The sequence below is a fragment of the Amblyomma maculatum genome, chromosome 8 (assembly GCF_055883805.1).
Source record: "Amblyomma maculatum isolate TAMU_Amacu chromosome 8, ASM5588380v1, whole genome shotgun sequence".
Lineage (NCBI taxonomy): Eukaryota > Metazoa > Arthropoda > Arachnida > Ixodida > Ixodidae > Amblyomma > Amblyomma maculatum.
This window is the reverse complement of record NC_139351.1, coordinates 56,225,076-56,248,642: the sequence shown is the minus strand read 5'-3', so window position 1 is coordinate 56,248,642 and position 23,567 is coordinate 56,225,076. Positions and strand designations below refer to the sequence as shown.

The window sequence follows — 23,567 nt, the reverse complement described above, 5'->3', positions numbered from 1 at the left end:
CTTTTAAAATATAGCTACTGAATTTCTGTTCTTTTTTTTTTTTTTTTCTGCGAGCGAAGTTTATTTTTCTAGTCCGGTTTGAGCGAAGAACGACAGGCGTTGGTGGCGGCATCGCGTGACTGATCGCCGGGGGCTGTCGCCAGAAATTTTCGGAATTTTTATTAACTCGAAAATCCGCTTATCGCAACATTTTTCCCGGATTTTACAACTTCCTTTTAACGAGGGTTTACTGTATTCTCCACGTAGGCTTTCTTAAGTAACGAGTTACTAAATAATCCTTTGAATGGTATGAAATGAGCTCCACACTAAAGCAAGTCATGAGAACACGATTCATAGCGTGGGGTAAAACATCAGCTGGGGCGCCACATCATCTGCTACTCATTTTAGTAACAGCCCCACCAGATGAAAGTGAAAATTGGTTTCGAGGAATGGAAAGGGCAACTATATGACTTCTCAGGGGACACAACCGTGCCATGAGAGAGAGAGGACGAAGGAGGGAGGGAAGGAAGAAAGAGGTGCCATAGTGGAGGGCTTTTTACCATGAATCTTTACCATGCACTCACATAGCATAGGATGCAATTTTAAGGCGACAGCCTTTCTCAGCTCATGAGTGGCGTCACCAGATTCTGTGTGGAGAAAGTGTGTGTGGAAAGCGACCACCATTTCGGCACTAAATAAATAAAATCTGCCTTCATCGGGAATCGAACCACTATTGCTCCGTTCACCAGTCGAGCGTGCAAACCCCTACTCCATGCCGAGCTCGTGGGAAAAAAATCGTAGTTCTCTTTGTCTAAGCATGAGGATGATAGTAATGAACAAATTGACAATGCAGTTAGTGACAATGATAATGATCATAGTAGCAATGACAATGCATTCAGTTGATAATGATGGTGATGATAGTAACAATGACAATGACAATGCAGTAAATGAAAACAGATGTGTAAAGTGGCTTTGATAATTTACGCTCGTAATCAGACTTAAGCGCAGTCCTGGAATGTTTTTTAGAGTGACAGCGGCCAACAGCACAAACTCACCGTCATCGTGGGGTGGGCCCATGAGTGAGTTGTCGGGCGGCGGCTGGGACCCGGCAGGGGGAAGCAGGCCTGCCATCATCTGGTAGTCCATGTTCTCGTCGAGCGCGATGAACGGCGGGTTCCAGCGCGGCGGCAGCGGCGTAGGCGTCGTAGTCGTCCGCGATCGGGGAGATGCCAGCAGACCCCCCGCTCCGGAGGGGCTGAGCACTGTCGATGACAACGTGGCGGCGCCACTCCCCGCCGCGCCCGGGTACGAGAAGAGCTGCACAGTGAAGAAGTGTGACCGTTAAGCATGTGCTGTAGCCGTGATGCAGCTCTGAAGCTACACAACAGCTTTAAATAGAACACCCAGCCAATAAATATGCTGTCAAGGATCGAGGAAGAGACGTGACAAGAGACGTAGACATAAGGGTTATGGGGGTAAATTCTCGCAAGAATGCACCACAGGGGGGCTAGATGCTACAGTCGCCTTCTAGCCCTGACGTGCCAGCCCTAGCAGACAGAGCTGTGACCCCCAACCCGGGTGCGAGAAATCGCCACTGCGGCGAGTTCGGGCCAGAGGGGACAAACACGAGTTGCGCACTCGAACAAGCTTTAATCTGTCCGAGTAATTATACACGGCAAAGGGATTGTGAATCCCCACAGGGTATAGCTTAGTCTCACCATGGAAGTAAATTTTCTTAAGTGCAAGCAACTATGAAAAGAAAGTAAAACACGGAACATAGAGAACTCATAGTAAATTCCTTAGTACACTTACACTAGACGCTTCATTCTTCTGTTTCACCGATGTTTGTCTACCTGCGTGTCTGTTTGCTCGGTTGTTTGTCTGAAGCCGCTGCCAACTTGAGCAGCATTTTTGAGATGGGAATCAAACCCAATGGGACCGCACCGTTCGCTGACTTTGTTGACGCCTGTCTGAAGCCATTGGCAGCAACTGCCAAAATTAAGGCAGCCCTTTTTTTCACGAGAAACAAACTCATCAGGACCCTTGGATTCCAAAAATCAGATGCTACTCATAAGCTACGCAAGCACATTCATGTGGTCTGTTAGTACGGTCAGCTGTAGGTAGCCTTTGACATGTGGCAGATTACTATGCTAATAAATTTGTGCAAATCGAAATCGAGTGAAAACAGACGTGCCAATGCATCTAAATGTCAATTGGTCAACCAACGTTAAATTGGCTGCCATTTTTTTAAAACATGGCCCAAATCAAACCTTCATTCTGTCAGTGTTGTTTCCTAAGTTGTATTTAATTTATATCACACACTAAACAGTCAAAAACCTCGTAATATTGTAGATCGAATTGGCCGAGATATCAAAGCTAATCAATAAGCGCAAGGTGGCCGATATAAGGAAGTATAACATGGAGAAAATTGAGCATGCTGTAAAGAATGGGGGAGGCCTTAAAGCGGTAAAGAAGAAATTGGGCATAGGCAAAAACCAGATGTATGCGATAAGGGACAAGGCGGGCAACGTCATCACTAATATGGACAAGATAGTCAAAGTAGCCGAGGAGTTCTATACAGATCTCTACAGTAGCCGAAGTAGTCAGGACCGTAATGAGATTGGCGGTAGGGAAAAACAGTCAGACGTTCCACCAGTGACGAAGGACGAGGTCAAGAAAGCACTAGAAACTATGAAAAGGGGGAAATCAGCTGGAGAGGATCAGATAACTACAGATTTGCTGAAGGACGGGGGGGATATCGTGCTAGAAAAACTGGCCACCCTGTATACGCAGTGCCTGGTGTCATCGACGGTACCGGAAGCATGGAAGAATGCAAACATTATCCTCATTCACAAGAAAGGGGACTCTAAGGACCTTAAAAATTACAGACCAATCAGCTTACTGTCTGTTACGTATAAGTTATTTACTAAGGTAATCGCTAATAGAATCAGGACAACCTTAGACTGCAATCAAGCAAAGGATCAAGCAGGGTTTCGGAAACGGTACTCTACTATCGATCATATCCATACCATCAATCAGGTGATAGAAAAATGCTCGGAATATAACCAGCCCTTATACATAGCATTCATTGATTACGAAAAAGCATTTGACTCAGTTGAAACCTCGGCGGTGATGCAGGCATTGCGAAATCAGGGGGTAGACGAGCCGTACGTGAAAGTGCTGGAAGATATATATAGTGGCTGCACAGCAACCATAGTTCTACATAAAGAAAGCAACAAAATTCCCATAAAGAAAGGTGTTAGGCAAGGAGACACAATCTCCCCAGTACTATTCACAGCTTGTTTAGAGGAAGTATTCAGAGACTTGGAATGGGAGCAGTTAGGGATAAAGGTAGATGGAGAATACCTCAGTAATCTGCGATTTGCTGATGACATTGCCTTGCTAAGCAACTCGGGGGATGAACTGCAAATAATGATTGATGACCTAGACAGAAAAAGTAGAAAGGTAGGCTTGAAAATCAATATGCAGAAGACTAAGGTAATGTTCAACAGCCTCGGGAAGGAACAGCAGTTTACATTAGGTAGCGAAATACTGGAAGTAGTTGGCGAATATGTCTACTTAGGACAGGTAGTAACCGCAGATCCGGACCATGAAAAGGAAATAACAAGAAGAATAAGATTGGGATGGAGCGCATTTGGCAAGCACTCGCAGATTATGACTAGCAGCTTACCAGTATCGCTCAAGAGGAAAGTATACAACAGTTGCATCTTGCCTGTACTCACCTATGGGGCTGAAACGTGGAGGCTAACCAAGAGAGTTCTACTTAAGTTGAGGACAACCCAGAGGGCTATGGAACGAAAAATGGTAGGGGTAACCTTAAGAGATAGAAAGCGTGCAGAGTGGGTCAGAGAAATAACTCAAGTTAACGACATTCTAGTGGAAATTAAGAAGAAGAAATGGACATGGGCAGGACATGTAGTGCGAAGAGAGGATAACCGATGGTCGCTGAGGGTAACAAACTGGATTCCAAGGGAAGGAAAGCGTAGCAGGGGGCGGCAGAAAGTTAGGTGGGCTGATGAGATTAAGAAGTTCGCAGGGGTCAAGTGGATGCAGCTAGCACAGAACCGGGTTAAGTGGAGAAATATGGGAGAGGCCTTCGCCCTACAGTGGGTATAATCAGGCTGATGATGATAATGATGATTGTAGATTATTGCAACGGTGTTGAATAGTGTACAGTTTGTAGATTATAAAAGATACACATAGTATTGGCACCTGATCTGGCTTTTGTCTAAACCCTTTCAAGTGCCAGGCCCAAAGCGCACTCGCCCTCGACCATATGTGGTAACTCTGTTGCTACGGCATTCGCCCACCGAGCAAGTCCATGTCTGCAATCTCTGCCTGGCAGCCCCAATAATGGACAACAGATGCACAAAACGTGAAAGTTGAATAATTCAAGACGTACAGTCTAAGTCAATTTGAACCTCTCCATTGTTGCATGTTACTTAGTGTTTCTCTAGTGACTATTATGCAAAATCCATCAATCAATCAGCCCCTTTGTCTTCGTCCTCCAGTCTCTCCCTACTACTTCAGTGAACCACATCTTCTCGGCTAGCCATAATGCTAGCCAAATTTTGGTCTAGGGGCATTGGGGTGGTGATGTAGAAACATTTAATTACAATAAACCCTCGTTAACACGAAGTTGTAAAATTCGGGAAAAATTTCGAGATAAGTGGAGTTTCGAGTTAAGAAAAATTCCGAAAATTTCTGGCGACAGTCCATGGCGATCAGTCGCGCGATGCCGCCGCCAACGCCTGTCGTTCTTCATTCAAACCGGACTAGAAAAACAAACTTCGCTCGCAAAAAAAAAAAAAGAACAGAAATTGAGCAGCTATTTTCTAAAAACCCAGAACCATGCCCAGAACCTGAGCACGACAGCGACGAGCGAAAATTCTTTCGTGGCCCTCGGTCCATCACACCCGTCGATACTCCACTGCACAAAGGGAGCTTTTATATAATAAACGCAGAATTCTCAGGAAAAAACTGAACTTTATTATTTTGGCAAGAAAAACTGGGTAATGCTTGTCTGCTTCGCGTTGGCATTCCGCCCGACAAAAGCGTCTTCGAGCTGCTGAACACACAGCATGAGCCGTTGATCGCCGCTGCCGCATTCAACTTTGTTGCGAAGCAGGCGTAGGAGTTTCCTTGTTTCTGCAGTCATGGGCACTTCTCTAAGCTCTTTGTCATCAACCTGATCACCACCTTCGTTGCCTGTCATTGCAACAATATTTGCGTCGGACAGCATTCCGGTAACAGGCACGTCCATATAGCGCATATTCTTCAAACGTGATGTCGACTTCGGCATCGCCGGCGCAACCAGTAGCTTCGCGAACTTCGTCACAGAGTTTATCACAATCACTGAACTCGTCAGTGTCTGGTTCGAGCATAGAGGGTTTGAGTGATCTCTCGCTGTGCGAAAAGCCCGTGTGCGCGAAGCAATTCGCAATCGACAGTGGCCGGACTTGTCGCCAGGCTTCAGCGATCAGGTGGACTTCACCCAGTAAACCTATTTCGTACTTCTTACCGCTGTCGTAAGAACACAAAATTCGGTGCAGGAGGCTCTTTCTATAAAATTTGCGAGCAACCTCAATGACTCTTTGGTCCATCGGCTGGAGCACGGACGTCATATTTGGAGGCAGGAACTCCAGCGTAACTGCCTTTAAGTGTTTCTGAGGCCGGGGCAGTCGTCTACCACGAACAACACTTTTCTACCGTCCTTCGCCATTTTGCGATCAAGAGCACGTACGTACTGTTCAAAGAGTTCCGCAGTCATCCAAGCCGTTTCATTGGCGCGTTAGGTCATGTCTCTGGAGCCGTGCATTGCGGAAGCACCGTGGATTTTGTGACTTGCCGATAATAAGCAGCGGCAGCTTTTCATCGCCGATGGAGATGGCTCCAAAAAGTAGTTACCGTCTTTGCGCTACTTAGCACCTGTGCACGCTTCTCCCTTCGGCGTGTATGTGCCGCTAGGCAGCATCTTATAAAAGAGTGCTGCTTCGTCGAGGTTGAAGATATCCTTGTCCGCGTAAGCCTTTTGTAGCTCAGCGAGGCGGTGGTTGCGCCAGTTGTCAGCAGCCCCTTCATCAACAGTGCCGCTCTCGCCGTGGACTTTCTTCGAGGCAACATTGTTCAAACCAGCCATTGCTGCCATTAAAGTCCATGCGGCCCATCTGCAATGCCAGAGCATCGGCCTTTTCCATCATCATTTGGGTGGTCATGGGAAGGTTGGCTGCCCTGACATTCTGGAGCTACAACATCAGTGCTGCTTCTACCTCCGGGAATTTTGAGGCCCGAATCCGCTTCCACTTGCTTCAGAAGTTTTGCTCGAAGGCGTCCAATACTTTCTGCCTGTTCTTTAATACTGTCGAGAGCGTCAACAATGGGATTTCAAATTCTTTGGCGATGCTTGTTTTTGACTTTCCTCCTTTGTCTACTTCCTTGATTAAGGCGACTTTTCTTTCCAGCGTCAGAGATTTTCACTGCTTAGGGCGGGACATCGTCGTCCGTTGCGGACACCACATACACAACAAAAATCAAAGTCAACGCTTCGTGCACATAGCGCGACGAAACCACACAATCACTAACCGGTATGCGCTTGCGAAGGACAGCTGACCGAACCACGCCGAACCGACTGCCCGATAAGACCCATCAGTCCCCGCGTGCGAGCGGCGCTCACGTGACTGCTCCCAAGGCAAAATACGGCTGCATCCGCAGGAATTTTGTATTCGCTTTTCGAACGTGATCCCGTTCGGCACTTAGTATAGGAATAAAGCGCTCGCTCGGAGCCCGTATCCCATTTCGGTAATGACCTTTACCTTCGGTCCTTACGGTAAAAATTTTGAGATATCCGCATTATGCCCGAAAAATGCTTCGAGATAAATGGGAGCTAATACATAGCACCTATAGGAGGTGAAGGCGCGGCGTGGAAAAATTTCGACTTAACCAATTTTTCGAGATATGCGAGTTCGTGCTAACGAGGGTGTACTGTATTTACTTCTAGTTATACAGTAAAATCTCGGTGATACGATTCCGGTTGATATGAATTTCGAGATGATAGGAATTTCGAGTTGCACTGTGCGCATCGCGAGCAGTCTGCAGGAAGTCTGCGAAGGCACGCGTCCCACGCGTTGCCGACTTCGCGATCACCCGTCGCGCTGTGTGCGCCGCGAGTGGCGAACTGTGACCGCGCGACCGTAATAAACCTTCTCGAAAGTACACAGATCTGTGCGACTGCCTTCCTTATGCTTCTGCAGTTATTTTCGTTCGTTTTTATGATACGAATTTTCGGATGATACAAATTTTTTAGCCACCCCGTGAGATTCGTATCACTGAGGTTCTACTGTAGCTGTCAATGTTTGGCAGGGTCCTGCCAGAGTCTGTCAGAGTTTTGTGGAAATCAATTATACGCTCCCTTTAATGATAGGTTATTGTCTCCTGGTAAATTAATGACATGGTTATGCTTTGCAGAGCACGTCAGGCTTAGCGTGGCCGGGTGAGCAGTCCCGCTGGTGCCCGAGGCCAGCGAACGGTGCCTGCTCGAGGAGGTGCAACAAACAAGTCTGCCCCTCATTCTGGCTTTTGCACAGCATAATATTTTGTCCTTTATAGTTCGAACACCGAGTGCCCAAGAACTCGCAAGGTGAATTCTATAGCTGGACAAAAGGCAAGCCATTTTGTTAGCCCTAACTAGTATAATTACCTAAATTTAGCTTTCAATCTCTTTAGGGACTAGACACGAATGAGACATTTCAACAAATGCACAGCCACTTGTGAAATGTTTGCAAAGACGGGAGGAGTGAGCGTCACGGCCTCACCTGTCCCTGTGAGTGGATATGGCCAAAGGTGTGTTCAGCTGTGGACCGGGCCAAGAAGGGGCTGGATGAAGACCGGACCGTGGCGGTTACGACCGAATCACCCCCACCACTGCAGACACCTGCATTCACAAATGACGTTAAAAAAAGCATGACAGCCGACCCACGGAAAGAAAAAGTAAGATTCAAAGAGTTCCGCACAAATTAATAGAGTATGGAGTAAGACAGGGACTGTACAGCTACTCATGTGGTGACCAACTTATAGCCAGTTGAAAACGGGCAGAATCATGCAATAACCTGAATTCTTTGTATACTACTTCAGTTCTGACATTTTGTCCAAACTGTCTTTCTTTCTTTATTTGTTTCTTTTCATTACAGAAAGTCGGAGCAAAAGCTAAAGGCTACAGAGCTTGACAAAGGCTTTCACTCGGATGACGTTCTGCATGCAGTTTAAGGAACCTATTCAACAACATAAGAGCACTTCGAAACATAAACACAATGCGCAAATACAGAAATTCGGTTACGTGAATCTGAGTCACTCCAAATAACTATGGATAGAAAAAAACAAACAAATACAGCTGAGCTCTTCTTGTATACCATGCTACGCAAGATCTGTGGAGCGAAAACATCTGTCATATGCACTTACTGAGGCGGCTACTAATCACAGCTAGCCTATCCCGTGCCTTTCCACAGTGCAAGGTGATTAAAAAAAAAACATTGCGGAAGGTCGCCTTCCTCCAGCCTAATGAGGTAGCTTTGAAGACCACTCAAAAACTCGTGTCATAAGCCTGGGAGCTCGACAATCCCGAGATGCTAAAGATACGCGACAAATTCTCGCTGCAGATAAATCAGAGGTCCAAGCACCAGGAGAACTGCTGTGACGACTTTAGATCCCGTCTAACTAGATGACCCAGTAACGCGCCACGAGATTGTCGCACTCCACTACCACTTCCTATGCCAGTGGTGGTGAGCAAAATTAGGCACGCTGTCCGCAATGAGCCTTGTTGCCCAATCACGCCGAAACTGTAGAAACCTGAGGCGCAAAATCCAAATCCGGCTGTTGTTTGGGCACACAACACACACGCCAGAAAAGATTCCTCTCCTAAAACATAGGACCACATTTGCTGGCCCAAAAAATTCCACTAAAATTCACAGAATTTGGTTATTAGGGCAACCGTTCCCATCAACTGCAACACGCCTACTGGTCTGCCCTGCAGCACGATCTGCGTCTTCCGCATTTCGGCGCAATTCGGTGCAGATGGTGACGTCACTTTCTTTACAGTAGACCTACATTATACTTAAATGAAATTTCAAGGAACAAGAACTCTTAACTGCGGTAGCGTTAGGACCTGCAGTCAGCAATTTCGGCGCTGTTTTTTTTTTCGCCTGGTTCTCCTTGGCTTCGAAATAGAACTAAAATGAAACACTTTACGGCCGTAAGAGGGTTCCTATTCTACAGTGACGCAAACAGATCAACTTCGCTGGCCGATATTTTGGACCACAATTCCATCACCACAGCCGTACACCCCACTCTCTAGCCCTGTACATCGTATTTTGTCGCCTTCATCAATTTTCATCCATGCACCATGAATCCATAACACAGTGGCTGCCACCGTGTGGAAGGCTGCAAGCGTTAATGCAGCGGAGGCTTTCTGAAGTGCTAGATTTGAAATAACACTGAAAAATGACGCCATATTTCTGCACTGCTGTAACTCGAATCATGTCAATATGTTCGTTGGTTTCGTAGTTTTGTGTATCTTCGCCATTTTCTCTCGGCACTCAGCCTGGAACAGGCTGAGATAGTTTTACAATCGTGACAAATTTTCTCACTTTTGTGAGGTTAAAACTCACCCGCTCACCCCTTGCATTACGTAACAGTATAAACACAGCGCTTCTCCTGCAACAAGGTATACACGACAAAGTCTGGAATAAGATCCTTAAATGTAAGTGGCAGGCACCTTTCTCTCACAGTGGACAGCATTGCTTTCACAGCTTAAAAGTTGTTGCAAGGCCTCAAGGAAAAAAAAATCAGAGTGACACTTCTCCTTGTTGGTATACTCACTGCTGGGGCTGGCTGAGTCCTCCTTGGGGGTGCTCCCATCTTCGGGCCGTGCGCCTTCCACACTGGGCGGACTGCTCTGCGGCTGCGGCTGATTGCTGGGACCTGGGCCAAACAATACATATATAGTCACCAGCTCAGCTCAGTCTTCTCCGGTGTACTTTCACTTGGACAAGCACTGCTTCCTATGTCAGATACACAAGGCGTGAATACAAGCAGAATGAGAAAGCATGTCCCGTTCACTTATGTCCGTGCCCTAGTTTGAATCCCTATCAGAAACTAACCTCCAACTTGACCGACAGACGGAAATGGGAAGAACTGTGGCATGACACCATACTGGATGGCACGCAGAGAATGGTTGTGTTACAATATCAACCTGGAATCCCATTTTTGCACTGCAATTTCGACAACACTGACAGCGGTTCTTCTGTGACAGGATCACATAAAAAGAGGAGGAAAGCAGCACACAGGACTTAAGTTTTCACAGCTATTTAGTAAGCCTAACGACGTGACGTGACCTGCGGTCACTTGCTATGGCCGCGTCAGTAACGCGGCCTTGGGTACTGGCTGGCAGCGCGACCGCTGTGAGACTGAGTGACGAAGTGGACGTAAGGGGTACCTGAAGGTGACTACCAGTTTCTTGTACCCATTTGCTGCATCACAGTACTGTCATGTGACAAGGCTAACGTAACTAATGCTTAGCGGCAGCCTTTGCCTGCAATGCTGCCAAATGTGCTTCACTGTGCTGCGGGAACCAAACCACATTAAATGAGATTTTTTGCATTTACAGAAACGGAGTTCTACCTGGGATTACGTAACGATCGGATGCATTTTTATCTCGCTCCCGTCTACCGTTCGCCATCCACTATCATTCCATTTCTTTTATCTCCTTCCCCCTAATTATATTTCTAGTACTATAATTCATAACACAGTTACCTAGGCAGCTTAACTTTGCCCCTATCATGGGGCAATTCCCACGATCCAGTTCATTTTTTTTTTTTTTCTCGTCTTAAAGAGACGATGGAGGAGACACCTCTTCCTACCCGTGCCCGACTCGCCAGCCGCCACCACCGTCGAGCAGGAAGTGCAGGCTGCTCTCGTGTGCTCCAGCAACTTCTTGCTGAAGCCAACCGTATTATGGAGCTCCAAGACGAAGCCAGCAGCTCGTTGAGGTTACCCGGCGTCCATCAACACAGCTCAGTGCTTCAGCAACACCATACGCTTCGGCAAACAGTCTGCAAGATGCTGGTGAGGACGCTGTCGTCACTACCATACCCATCGAGGCAGGAGGCAAGAGCTCTATCTTATTCCTCCAGCCTATCTCCTCCTCAACCCCTGCACAGCGGGAAACAAATGACAATACTGTCATCTACTGGGAGGACGCTTCGGAAGAAGAAGCTCCACGCCCCGACAACCAGCAACAGAGCAGCATTGAAATAGCAGCAGCTGAGTGCGACGATCTGCCTGGCACGTCCACACAGGACAATCACATAGCCCTTTCAACAGAGACCGCTCCTCCAAAGCTCACACAAGATAAAGCCACTTCCACGGCTGCCTCACCTGCTCCCCAAGGGAACAACCAGGCAACCACTGACTGCTAAACAGACCGCGAATCAATTGCGACCAGTGGGCCAGCTAAAGATGCCCCGCCCACAGAAGCGAAGGCACCCTCTGGAAGTGATTATTCACTGCACGAGGTTGTTTATGCATTCTCAGAAGAAGATTATGCAGCGCAACCACGCTGGGGCAAAGCCCCGCAGCAGCGGAGAAAAGCAGCAAAAGCTGCCCAGCACCTCTCCCTTCAACCTCCCTCGAACTACGAGACGCAGGGAGCAGACGACTAATTAGTGCACTGTGCTGCGCCGACTCCACCCACAGCAATTAAGTGCCGTCCGAACCGAGGCAAGCGCTTCCGCGCCCTCTCCTCCGAAGACGAGCCGCTCGGCGCCCGCCTGCTGCAAACGCCGGTGCCTCCGCTCACTTCTCCACTCCAAAAGAACAGCCAGCTGATTGGCGCTCAGGCGAAACGAAAACCTTTCTCTACAGCAACTTTCTCTCAACAACAAGAGAAGCCATTGCAGCTCAGCTGTGCTCTCTACCAGGAGTTGTTGCAGTGCGCGTCAACTTTCATCAAAACGTTGTGGTGGTTGATGTAGCTACCGGAAAGGATCTCCGCCCGCTTCTCGGCGTGGACACTGTCTGCAGTGCGTGTGTACGAGCGCGAGAGGCGAGCAACAATACATGCAATGGCATTTTCTGTGTCGATGAAAGAATCCCCATGGAGGAATTCGCCGCCAACATCGACAGCCGCGCCAGCGTAATTGGCTGCACCCGCAGTGGGAGAAACCTCGTGATTCGCTTTGAGGGCTAAACACCTCCTAACAGAGTCACTATTTTCAAACTCAAGCGACAAGTATGTGCTTGTCTTTCTTGTCCCGTGCAGTGTTTCTAGTGCGGTGTTTACAGCCACACAACGGCTACGTGCACCTCCTTATCACGCTGTCTAAGGTGTGGCGCAATCCATTCAATCGAAGACTGCGACGCAGCAAAGCCAAGATGTGTAAACTGTGGTTCCACACATGCCGCCACCGAGCCCCGATTTCCAAGGTGGCAGCAAGAACGGAAAATGGCCACCATCCTGGCCACTAACAACAAAATGATGACAAGAAAGGAAGCTTGGCGCTTAGCTCGAGGACGGGGGCCCGCCTCCACTGCCGATGCGCAACAGGCAATGCCAGCACGACAGTCCACAGAGGAGACGGACGTATCGCTGATGGGTAGGGCGGCGACCTTCAGCGATGTCATCCTTGGCAAGAGCGCCCCCAACAGCGAACCCCGCCATGAAATACCACCTGACAACAATGACGCTGTCATCGCAGCTCTCTCGGCAACAGTTCGTGCGCTTGTCGAGTTCCTCCCTGAAAACTCGCCAGCGCGACAACTGTGCGCTGCGGCTGTGGCAGCTCAACAAGCTCTCACTCATCATGGCTAGCACACCAACCACCTCAAGGCCACGTATCAGGCAATGGAACTGCCACTCACTGTGTCGCCGCCACGCAGAACTAGTGCAGCTTCTCCCGCGCCTGCAGTGCGACGTTCTCGCATTGCAGGAAACATGTGCACGCGGAAGAGTGAAGCTGCCTGGATTCATCGGATATAGTGGTCCATGTGCCTGTGCCCTACCTACATGTTGTTCAGTGCCATGCAACGATGTGACACACCCACGTGGTCGACCCCGCACTGCAGTGTATGTGTGCGATTCTCTACCCCAAGTCGTCATAAATGTCTCTGATATTGTGAACGACTCCGTTGAGTGCTGTGCAGTGATCACTCGTGCTCGAAATATGGGCACTGCAGTGGCCAGTACTTACGTGTGCCCCGGTGTCCAGTGGGATGCAGATTTCACCACAAGCCTCGCAGCTCGCATGGGCAACGACATTGTGATGTGCGGCGACTTCAATGCTCATCCCACCACCTGGGGCTGCCGCGGTAATGACCGCCGCGGCCGTGACCTTCTAGCCAACGCACAATCTCTCCGATTCAATATAATTAACATCGCATCCCCAACACATGTGCAGCGTGTTGGTTTCCACAATGCCATTCACTTGTCACTTGTGTCCGATGGGTGCGCCTACAAATGGGAGTGTGATGCAGATACACGGGGATCACATCACTACCCCATATCCCTAACACCATCGCACAGTGATCGCCCTGCTACACGGTCTTACAGTATAGTCAACTGGAGTGCGTTTCGCGAGCTGTGCAGTGAATCGCGTAGAGCGAACTGTGACTTTTTTGCGCATGTGGCAGCATGCGCGCATGCTACAACCACTAGATGCCCCGTGCCCACCGGTACTCCAGCGCCGGACATGAAGTTATACTCAATCTGAGAGCGGCCAGACGCAGAGCACAACGAAAGGCATTGTGCACCAGAAAGCCTGAGCACTGGACGCTATATAACAGGCTCAATGCGGCTTGCCGCAGGCACGCTAAGCGGCGTCGGAAGCAGAGCTAGATCTGTTTATGCACAGCACTAAACGATACACGCCGTCCGGAGCGAGCCTGGCGTATCCTATATGTCATACTCCTCCCGCATGAGCAAAAGTGCCCTGTACTAGCTTTCGCCATCAGGCGAGGGGTTGACACTTCGGCTCTTGCTGAAATGCTGGCGGACCACTTCCAGGCTACGTCCCCAGTGGCGCAAAGCACTACGCCTGCAAGCCTTTCCCCCTTGCCAATCAGTGAACAGCTGGCAAGCAATATACAGGATGCCTGCAAAGTGGCTCACACCGAACATGAGCTAGAGTTTGTTCTAGAACCTCGACGCAACAGCTGCAGCGCACCGAGTGCAGACGGTATAACCTACAAAATGCTCACGAACCTAGCTTCCCAACAACGCCCAGTTCTACTCGCCACTTTCAACACGGTGTGGAGCAGCGGACGACTTCCACCTGAGTGGAGGACTGTTGTAGTGGTGCCAATCCTAAAGAAAGGCAAACCACTCGGAGCCATAACATTGTATCGCCCCGTGTCACTGACATCATCGGCTGGCAAAATGCTAGAAGCCATGGCACTGGGCAGATTGGAGTGGATTGCAGCAGCCCGCAATGCCCTCGTGCATCACCGCAAACAACAGTGCAGAGCGGACTGTATTTCTCAAATCGCTGCCACCCTCGAAAGTGCCAAAGCAAACTGTCATTGGGCATACCTTGTTCTTTTAGATATCTGCAGTGCGTTTGACCTACTTCCTCATGAAGTTATTCTGGCTTCGCTTCATTGGCTGGACGTAATGGGAAGTCTCTACTGCTATGTCAAAGCGTTCCTAGGTGACCATACTTATCAAGTTCGCGTTCAGAAGATCCTGAGCTCGCCACGACCGGTCACTAAAGGCATCCCACAGGGCAGCGTACTTAGCCCTTTCCTTTTCAACTTGGCCCTCGCTCAACTTCCAGCTTGTCTTCCAACATCTAAGCATAATATCAAAATTATTGAATATGCGGATTACATAGCCCTTGTCGCCATGGGTCCAATTCTATATGCACTTGAGCTGCGAATGGAATTTCTGGTTGCTCTAAACTGTGTTGACAAATATCTGAGTGACATTGGCCTGTCCACATCGTCTGAAAAAACTGTTGCAATATGCTTTCACCATAGAGCTGCTGTGAGAAAGTTCACGCCCTCTCTACATCTATAAGGCGCTCCACTGCCCTGGAAGGCAAGTGGGAAGTATCTAGGCATTTCTATTGACAACCAACTATCGTACAGAGCCCCCATCGTCGAACTGCGCAAAAACAACAAAGTGGCAGCCATGGCAGCTCGACTCCTCGGCAGCGAAAAAGGAACCATTCCCACGCTCCCACTTCGCCTTTATGAGGGCATTGCGTCAGCGCGTATTTCGTATGCCTTAACTCTTCCGAGTCTTCACCCGGCTCAATGGGAACGCCTCGACGTAGATCAGCGCCAAGCCATCCGTCGATTTGCGTGTTTACCCCGAGCTGCGCAGATCGGCCCGACATATGCTGAACTCTGCGTCTGACCTGTCTCAGAGCAAAACGCATCGCCTTCAACCATATTTAGCGTATGTATTGCACCCCGAGCACGAGCCCCCTTCTCAACGAGCTGCATGCCTGTCCTCAGTCCCGCATAGGAGAAATACTGCAGAACTTTGACTTTGTTGTTCGTGACAGATTAGCACCGTCACAGCATATGCCTCCGCCGCATCGACAGAAGCGTCTGAACATCAGCCTCACTCTTCCCGGAGTGGGCACTAAACGCTTCACACCGCAGTGTGCATTGCAGCAAGAAATCACTCAGCGTATACATGAAGACTTCGCTCAGCGAACGCATGTGTACACTGATGGCTCCGTGTCTGCAGACGGTAACTTTGCTACGGCGTCCTGCGTTGTGCCCGCGTTATGCATTGAAAGGCAATGCCGACTGAGATATAATTCTTCGTCGACGACAGCCAAACTCTCAGCACTCCACTTGGAAGTGGATGTCATCGGCCAACTGCCTCAACAAACGAGAGTGGCATTCCTTTGCGACTCTCGATGCGCCTTGACTCAGCTCAGTCACCCTGAGCGATGTGCCATTTGTGTGAAGTGGCTGCACCATAAGCTCTGTGCCCTCCTAAAGCGAGGCTACGACATCGTCCTGCAGTGGATCCCTGCTCATGTGGGAGAACCGGGCAATGAGGCAGCCGACCGGCTCGCCAAGGCTGCCCACAACAACAGTGATGTGCCTTACTTTGAGAACATCACCCGCTTTGATGTCGCCTGCCACATTGCTCGCTACAAAATGGCTGTCTGCCACCCTGACCCACGCGTTGCATCAGGTAAACTGCCACGCCCACTCCCATTTCTCGCATTCGGCCGCCAAGCTCTCGCTCTCCTACTGCGCATTCGCATTGGGTGTGTCAGGACAGCAGAGCGCCGCCAGCGTGTGATGGGTCTCGGCGACGGGTCGTGCCGCGATTGTGGTGACTTGGAGATGGTCGAACATCTACTATGTCACTGCTCCGCCCATGCAAATGTGCGTGCCAGCCTAACTGCAACATACAGAAAACTTCGCCTACCAGTGGCAGCAGTGGGTGATCTCGTCTTCCCTGCCGCCCCGCGTCACAAGACGCAAAGTGCTCTGTGCGCGCTGGTTCCCTTTATTGACGAAGCGAACCTGAGCAACCGCATCTGAACCAATCCATATAACAGTGCAGTGCAATGTGAAGAACCTGCCGCGCTTCCTTCGCAGGAGCCCGGTCCGATGGCCGGTGTGTGCGCTCTGTGCAATGGCCGGTGTGTGCGCTCTGTGCTCTCCTGTGCTGAGCTCCTTGCCTGCCTTTTTTTTTATCACCTCCCCTTCCATCCATCATCTATCTAACTCCCAGCTTCCTCCCTTCCCTTACTGCGTGGTTCAAGTGTCCACAGATACAAGTGTGACAGACACTGTACCTTTCCTTTCCTGTGAACCAATTATTATTATTATTATGCTGGAAATAGGAAGTTTTTGCCTGCTTGGGCATGGCATACGCATTGTCGTCAAACTGTGCTCTGCAATATTAAGACCGTGACTGTGCACAAGCCCGCAACCTGCAACAACCCCGTTATATCCAGTACGCAGAGTTCCTGCACTGCACAAAATGAATTATCCCACTTTCTCAACAATCAAAAACAATAAAACTGGTAGCACACAGCGAGCAGCACGCAGTATGTCGACCGCTAACTTCACAATTTCTCCATCACCTACCAATGCTGGTATGGCTTAGTTAGCTTTTAACAGGCTGGATGCTCCTTTGGCAGCTGACATGTTGACCATGCTTTGAAACTGGGTCTGAATACAATTGTTTCTGCCATTGTGTGGATAATTCGAATAGTTCAGCAAGTAAACTGAAGGCTATCTTCATGTTTGCAGTCTGAACAATGTACTTGACATGCCCAACGCTGTAGGGTTAAAGAAATTGCCAAACTGGAGCAGCTCCTCACGGGCCGACTGCCAGGTGGGTGGGTAAGGGGACGTACCTGTGGACCGGATGATGGCGACGGGCCGGGCCATGGGTGCGGGTGGTGGCGGGGGCAGCATGGAGCTCGAGTAGAACTGCGGGAGCTTGGACGGGCTGCCCCGCACTCCCGCATCAGGGCTGGCCTGCAAGTATGCACAACCCACATGGGCACACACTCTTTCAGGAGGTTTTTAATAAATACCCACAGCGCCAACCCAGACCAATCATGTGTGAAGCGGTTGTCATTCGTGCATCTAAAAAAGCTCTCTCTTTCGGAAAGATTAACAGCGCCAACCCAGACCAATCGTGTGAAGCAGTTGTCATTCGTGCGTCTAAAGAAGCTCTCTCTTTCGGAAAGGTTAACTGACCGATCGTTAAGAAATGAATTCCCGTCATTTGATACAAAAACGTTTCCCCTATTTCCCACGCTAGTCAACCTTGGTAATGGAACAAAGCTCTCATTCTCGAAAGTAATGGGGAGCATCTCTTTTTGCTGCTGAGTGCCGACAAGCAATGTCCTATTGCTTTAATTATCGTCACTGTCAAAGCCGTTCGCATGTTCCATGTAACCCTTACATTCAGACAAAGTCCACTCTGAGCAAATAACTCTTATTACGTGACACAGAAGAACTGTATACTACTCCTACCTTACAATCAACGTATGGTTAAATGTGCTTAGTAACACCACATCCCCCTCTCCTTTTGGTGAGTTATGCCATGACTTCCTTTCAGTCAAAGGCCATTACCCAGATAGTTTTCTAGGAGCAGAAAACAAGACTCAAATGCCATACCTGCTAACAACTTTCTTAGCAAACGCACGGAATCCCAATGGGACTACTGCATTAATTTGTTTTTTCATTCTTGTTATTGCGCTTCACCCAGCGGAAAACCTTCTCACTTGCTCTGTTTACCACGTGACAAGGGTACACTTTTCTCTAGTCTCTTGTAGCGGAAGCAACACTACGCCAGCCAGTTCACTTCGTAGTGTAACGGCGCGACGGCCGTGGTCACACTCTGACCTTGAGTCATTGCCTAGCCACCACCGCAGATGTCGGTGCGCCGAGCGGAACACCGGCCGCGGAGCCGCTGCTGCTCGCTTCGCAAGTTGTATGCATGCGCAGTAGAGAAAAGGAGGTGTGGTAATGTGTGTGTGTATAGACCATTTTATCATGGGCGCTGCCAATTCGTGTATGTGGCGCCATCTAGTGGCCGAGTTGTGAACAACCGCCATGCTGGTATGTGGGGTCCCATCCGCGGAACAGGCGACAAGTAGCGCAAATCGGCATTTTGGATCTTTCACATGCAATGTTTTGCTTTTTGAAAGTACCTAGCTGAAAGAAAAATAAATTTTCAGTAGCAGCGAAGCTATTCGGTCAGAAATGACAAAAAATTATGCTCCTGATCAGGTTGGCTGAAGGCTACAAGCCTGATTACAATCAGTGTGTACCTAATTGATGTGGCACAGAAAGGCGGCGGCGCACCACTGGCTACGAGGGCAGCTTTCGATCTACTTTTTATTCTTAAATGATTTCTAGAGACGGCTTACCGTAACAATCTGAGGAAAAAAAGCAAGCGAATGAAGCCGTTTCATGTCACGTTTAGGAGCAATGCTAATCGCGCTACATTTGTTGGGTCAGCCGATCATTCATATACTTTTTACTGCTTCAGCGGCTACTGCGGAAGTTCCCACACCTCCACTGGGGTTCTATTCTTAAGTATCCATTATCTATTTCTGATCCATTTAATCTACCCTGGCTACTTTTGTTGGGCGACAACCAGGCAGGGTGTTCAAGCATCCACTACCAGGCAATCGGATTTCAGCATTGCCTACATGACTCAACCACCTGTTTGCCGGTACGTGCGGGGAGTGGCGATGACTTGTCAATGGCGGGAGCTGCTATCCTGCAATTTCTCCGACTGAGCGTTAGTTGCGTTTGTCTGACGCTGCCGCCATGCTGACATCCAAATACAAGATAAAATGAACAATTGATACCTATGAAATAGTGGCCTTAAATTATGTCCCATAATGACCTCATTAAAAGTTGCTTTTGTCAACAATTATATAGTCCATTTCTCGTAGCAAGATTTGCTTACTGCAAGCAATCACTACTATTCCTATGATCATATTCCCCTTTATTATCGGCAGCAAAATCTTACGACATGTGTGTTTAAAAAAAAAAAAACATATTGTAGCGCTGTTTCACTAAATAAGTTGACAACCAATTTATTAGTATATCGTTGTCTTCAAGTGGGACAGGTTCTTTCATACTTGCATTAACCTCAGGTGACTGAATCGAAATAGTTCTTTACCTGGCAGCATCTCGTATATGTTTGCAGCAAGGAATATCATCCGCTTGTTGCCCAAAGACTGCTGTTGTTGCACGGGTATTCAGTTTTTCCGGTCCCTACTCGACAAACACAGTGTTCGGAACTCGCACGAAAGGCTGCCAAAGCTAAACATTTTCGATTGGGGCTCGAAATTCAGAAGCTGCTCGTCTTAGCCCAATTGAGTGAGTTGCAAGTGGAACAGTGTAGAGCAACTCACGCGCATAACACCACTGTTAATCTTTCATCTTCTGTTAATCATCTCCTTTCGTTTTTTTTTTTTTTTTTGTTAATGCAAGCAACTGAGTAAAAAATAAAAATTGTGCTAACTGCGGCAGCTCTTAGCAGATAAACTGCGGCCAGCGGAAATGAAACGATCAGGGAAATGAAGGAAAGAAAGGGGCGAAAGAAGAACAGGGAAAGAAAGCACATCGCTCACATCAGCTAATCGGCTTAGATACTTTGCGGCTATTCAAGACACTCTGTGTGCAAAAGACTGCAACGTGTGCCCTTTCTCCGTAGCATGCCCTGCCGCCCCCGCTGCTATCCCCGCGTCTCCACATACCAGACAGGAGGAGCCGCGCAGTGCGTTCCGATTTGAGGCTATTTTCCTCCTCGCCACGAAAACGGTCTATATACGGTTCAGTATAGCAGGAGGTGAGCCATTATGAAGAGCAACGAGTCGACTAGACTGAAAGGACATACTTCGGAATGAAGCAAGAAAACAGCGTGCCGAAGAGAGCGAAGAAGAGCATATCAAACGGCTAGATAAGTGTCGTAATGACAACGCGACTAGACGAGCTCGCTTAGACTCAGATATTGAATCCGTGGCGACGGTTGAAGACGACGCTTCAAGTTCGGGGACTCTGATGCCAGCCAGCAATTTGCTTTCGCAACACCGTTTGGTTAACCAGGGTTAACCACCAGACAATTTTTAACCTGAAGAATGCGGTACTTCCTCCGAGGTCTTTTTAGACATACTGTCATTCTATTTCAAGTTCACCGTGATTGGCCATGACAACTTTTTTTTTTTGTTCAGCAGGCGGTTATGTGAACAGGGTCTTGGATTGACCATGCTCCTAGTAGCATTTTCTTGGCCTTTGTGGGTAAAATAATAGATCGGTGTTGGGATGGTCTGTTCAGAAAGGCCTTCCGATATGCAGACGACTATTTAATCCTGCTCAACAACTGCAAAACATTGTACCTAATGTGATTGACGTGCTGAAGCTTTTTAAGGACAGCGGGCTGGGCTTGAAGTTTATGCACGAGGAGCCCAGGCGAAGGCAGACTGCAGTTTCAGGATCTTAGGCTGTTAAAAGAGCCAAACCATCTTTGTTCCATTTCTCGTCCATGGTTGGCTAAAGCTAGGTTTGTTAAATTTTGTGTCAGCACACTAGAAGGTTATTAAGGATGAAATCAGTCTCATGTCTAAAATCCACTGTATCGAAGTCCTGTTATTATCTAGTGAAAGAAAGCTTAATTGTCATACATGACATGACACAGCCTAAAGAGTTACTTATGGCACGTTTCCTAGAGAGCACCTGAAGGCATCTGGGGTTCCTAAGTGACCGGTGGGCCCCAGCCACTGTTGCGAGGAAATGAACGCACCTGTGTGCCAGAATTGTGCGCCTCCTGGCAGACGAGGTTGACAAAGTCCGAGAAGGTGTCGCCGTTCTCCTGGTACTTCCCCGCTGGGTGCAAGTAGTACGAAGGCCCACCAAGGGGTGCTCCCAGGGGGCTGCCGGCACCACCCGCCACACCTGTGGGTGCACAGACAGTTTTTGTCACCTCAACACCAAGTCCCGCTGGAGCAAATGCCGCAAGGACCGTGAATGTCTACCCAGTTGAGAGAGCGCAATAAACGTGCAAAACAGATTTTTTAGGCCTGTTACCTCCTACTCACAGTCCGTTAAATGGTAATACGATGAAAGAAAAAGCTGATTGTCCCACTCATTTTTTCATGCCCACAGCACAAAAAAATCTAGGTGAGCTGCATTATCATCATTATCAGCTGGACTAGACTAGACTCACAGTAGGGCAAAGGCCTCTCCCACATTTCTGGACCCCTGCGGACTCCTTAACCTCATCCACCCACCTAACATTCGTCCCCCCCCTGCTATGCTTCCCTTCCCTTGGAATCCAAATGGCTACCAATGATGAGCCACACTGCCTCTAAAATTCCACTGTTGCACTAATGAACATCACCAGAGGCCACATTATGCCAACGCCAGAATAATCGCTTCCCAAAAGTATCAGAAATAACTTCGAGTGCCTATGCACCCCCCCAAAGTCTGTCAAAGTAGGTTTCAGGCTTATCCCTCATGTGCAGTTTTTGTCAAAAGTATACAGCCCAAGTCTTTTCAGCTCCGTAACAGGGCCCGTAATGCAATTCTAGCATTCAAAATCTCATAGATGACAAATCTTGTCCTCATTCTCCTCTAGAATGAATTCATATTCCAGCATTGCTGCCAAAAGCTGCGTTACAGGGCTTAGAAGCGAACCCCTTGGGCTGTATACTTTTGACAAAGACTGTACCTCCTTCCAAGCAGTCCTGTGAAGAGAAATTTTGTGTTGCAACCTTTTATTTTTTTCTGCTCACTTTGAAAACTCCAAGAACACTTTCTCAGTAACTTACAAAATTCTCATTTCTCAAAACGCATTCTTGAGCCAAAAGACCATATTCGAACTGTTCAAACCATTTTTGGCAGTAGCCCTTTCCTCTGTTCAAGTTTGCCACCAGCAATCGTATAGGCAAATTTGCGATACTGATTTTTCTGCCTATAAACTAGCTATTTTAGTGCGAAAGGGAAAACTGGTATGTTATGTCCACACAAACGTTCCGCAGTCTTCATCAACATGCACCAACACGACAGCCAACCACATAACGAAACGGTCAACAAAACCATTAAATTAACAGGCCATGATGCTCGGGCAGTACTCACGATGATGCGATGGCTTGGGGTCGGCTCTGCTCAGGGCGAATGCCTCCATCTTTATTTTGGCATGCGAGGCGCCCAGGTGTCCTGCGGACAACACACACGCGGGCCACACGGGCATGCAGCAAACAAAACTCACCGCGCCAACGGGCCAGGCAGCGTCGCAAGCATGCCGCCGCGCATTAACACAAAAAACTAACCAGCAAACAAGCAAAACAAAACAAAAGAAAGCAATCCAGCCTTCTCAACACTACATCACCGCGTGGCCAGTCAGGGTTTGTATGTGACGAAAGCTTTGCAAATACAGCAGCGGCTAAAGAAAGGCAGTCTCACTCCAACAAGTCCCCAATTTTCGCGCAGCCACTACGACATAGTCGGACAGGATGAATTCTTCCTTCGAGCTACATAGCGTTTCAAATAAGGGCAGCTTTTCAGTTTACTTGTTGTTGGTACAATAAAGCTGCCAGTTCAAACAAACCAGCAGTTCGAATTAAGCGAGCATTGGCTAACGATCGAGAGACTCCCATAAGCCTTTCACCAGTTTTCTGAAGAGACTCGATCAAACTGTATGCAACTAGGCAGCTTTTTACACAATTGTTTCTTCAACCACTTTCTGTCTGTCGAGTAAGGCCTTTGCTCCAAATTACACAAGTGGTTAAAACAACTGTGCAGCAGTTGTGGGCGACAATGCGAACTACTTTATAAACTATAAAGCTGCTGTTTTTCCTTCCACGGCTGCATACAAGCCGGCATATGTGAGACTGTGCTTAAGTTAAGCCTTGCTTGTACGACTGCTTTGAGGGGGGCAACTCACCTGAAAGTGTGGGATCAGGTTCGCCTTCTTCAATTCCTAAGGGAGCAGCGAGTGAAACCTTTTCACTGGCATCACCTTCACTCTTGTCACCGCCTTTGTTAATTACACGAGTCCACAATACTACCTCTTT

The 23,567-nt window shown here is 48.4% G+C and overlaps 1 protein-coding gene across 3 annotated transcripts in view; it reads right to left on the bottom strand.

The window, feature by feature from the left end:
- NfI (Nuclear factor I) overlaps positions 1-23,567 on the bottom strand; it is an 83,405-nt gene that overhangs the window by 14,886 nt on the left and 44,952 nt on the right. For all 3 annotated transcript variants that reach the window (XM_084576287.1, XM_084576286.1, XM_084576288.1), the window contains 6 exons: positions 22,630-22,710; positions 21,296-21,447; positions 17,382-17,505; positions 9,871-9,972; positions 7,812-7,930; positions 1,035-1,296 (listed from right to left, as the gene is read on the bottom strand). In XM_084576287.1, coding sequence (XP_084432413.1) covers positions 1,035-1,296; positions 7,812-7,930; positions 9,871-9,972; positions 17,382-17,505; positions 21,296-21,447; positions 22,630-22,710 — 840 coding nt within the window. The remainder of the gene's footprint in view (positions 1-1,034; positions 1,297-7,811; positions 7,931-9,870; positions 9,973-17,381; positions 17,506-21,295; positions 21,448-22,629; positions 22,711-23,567) is intronic.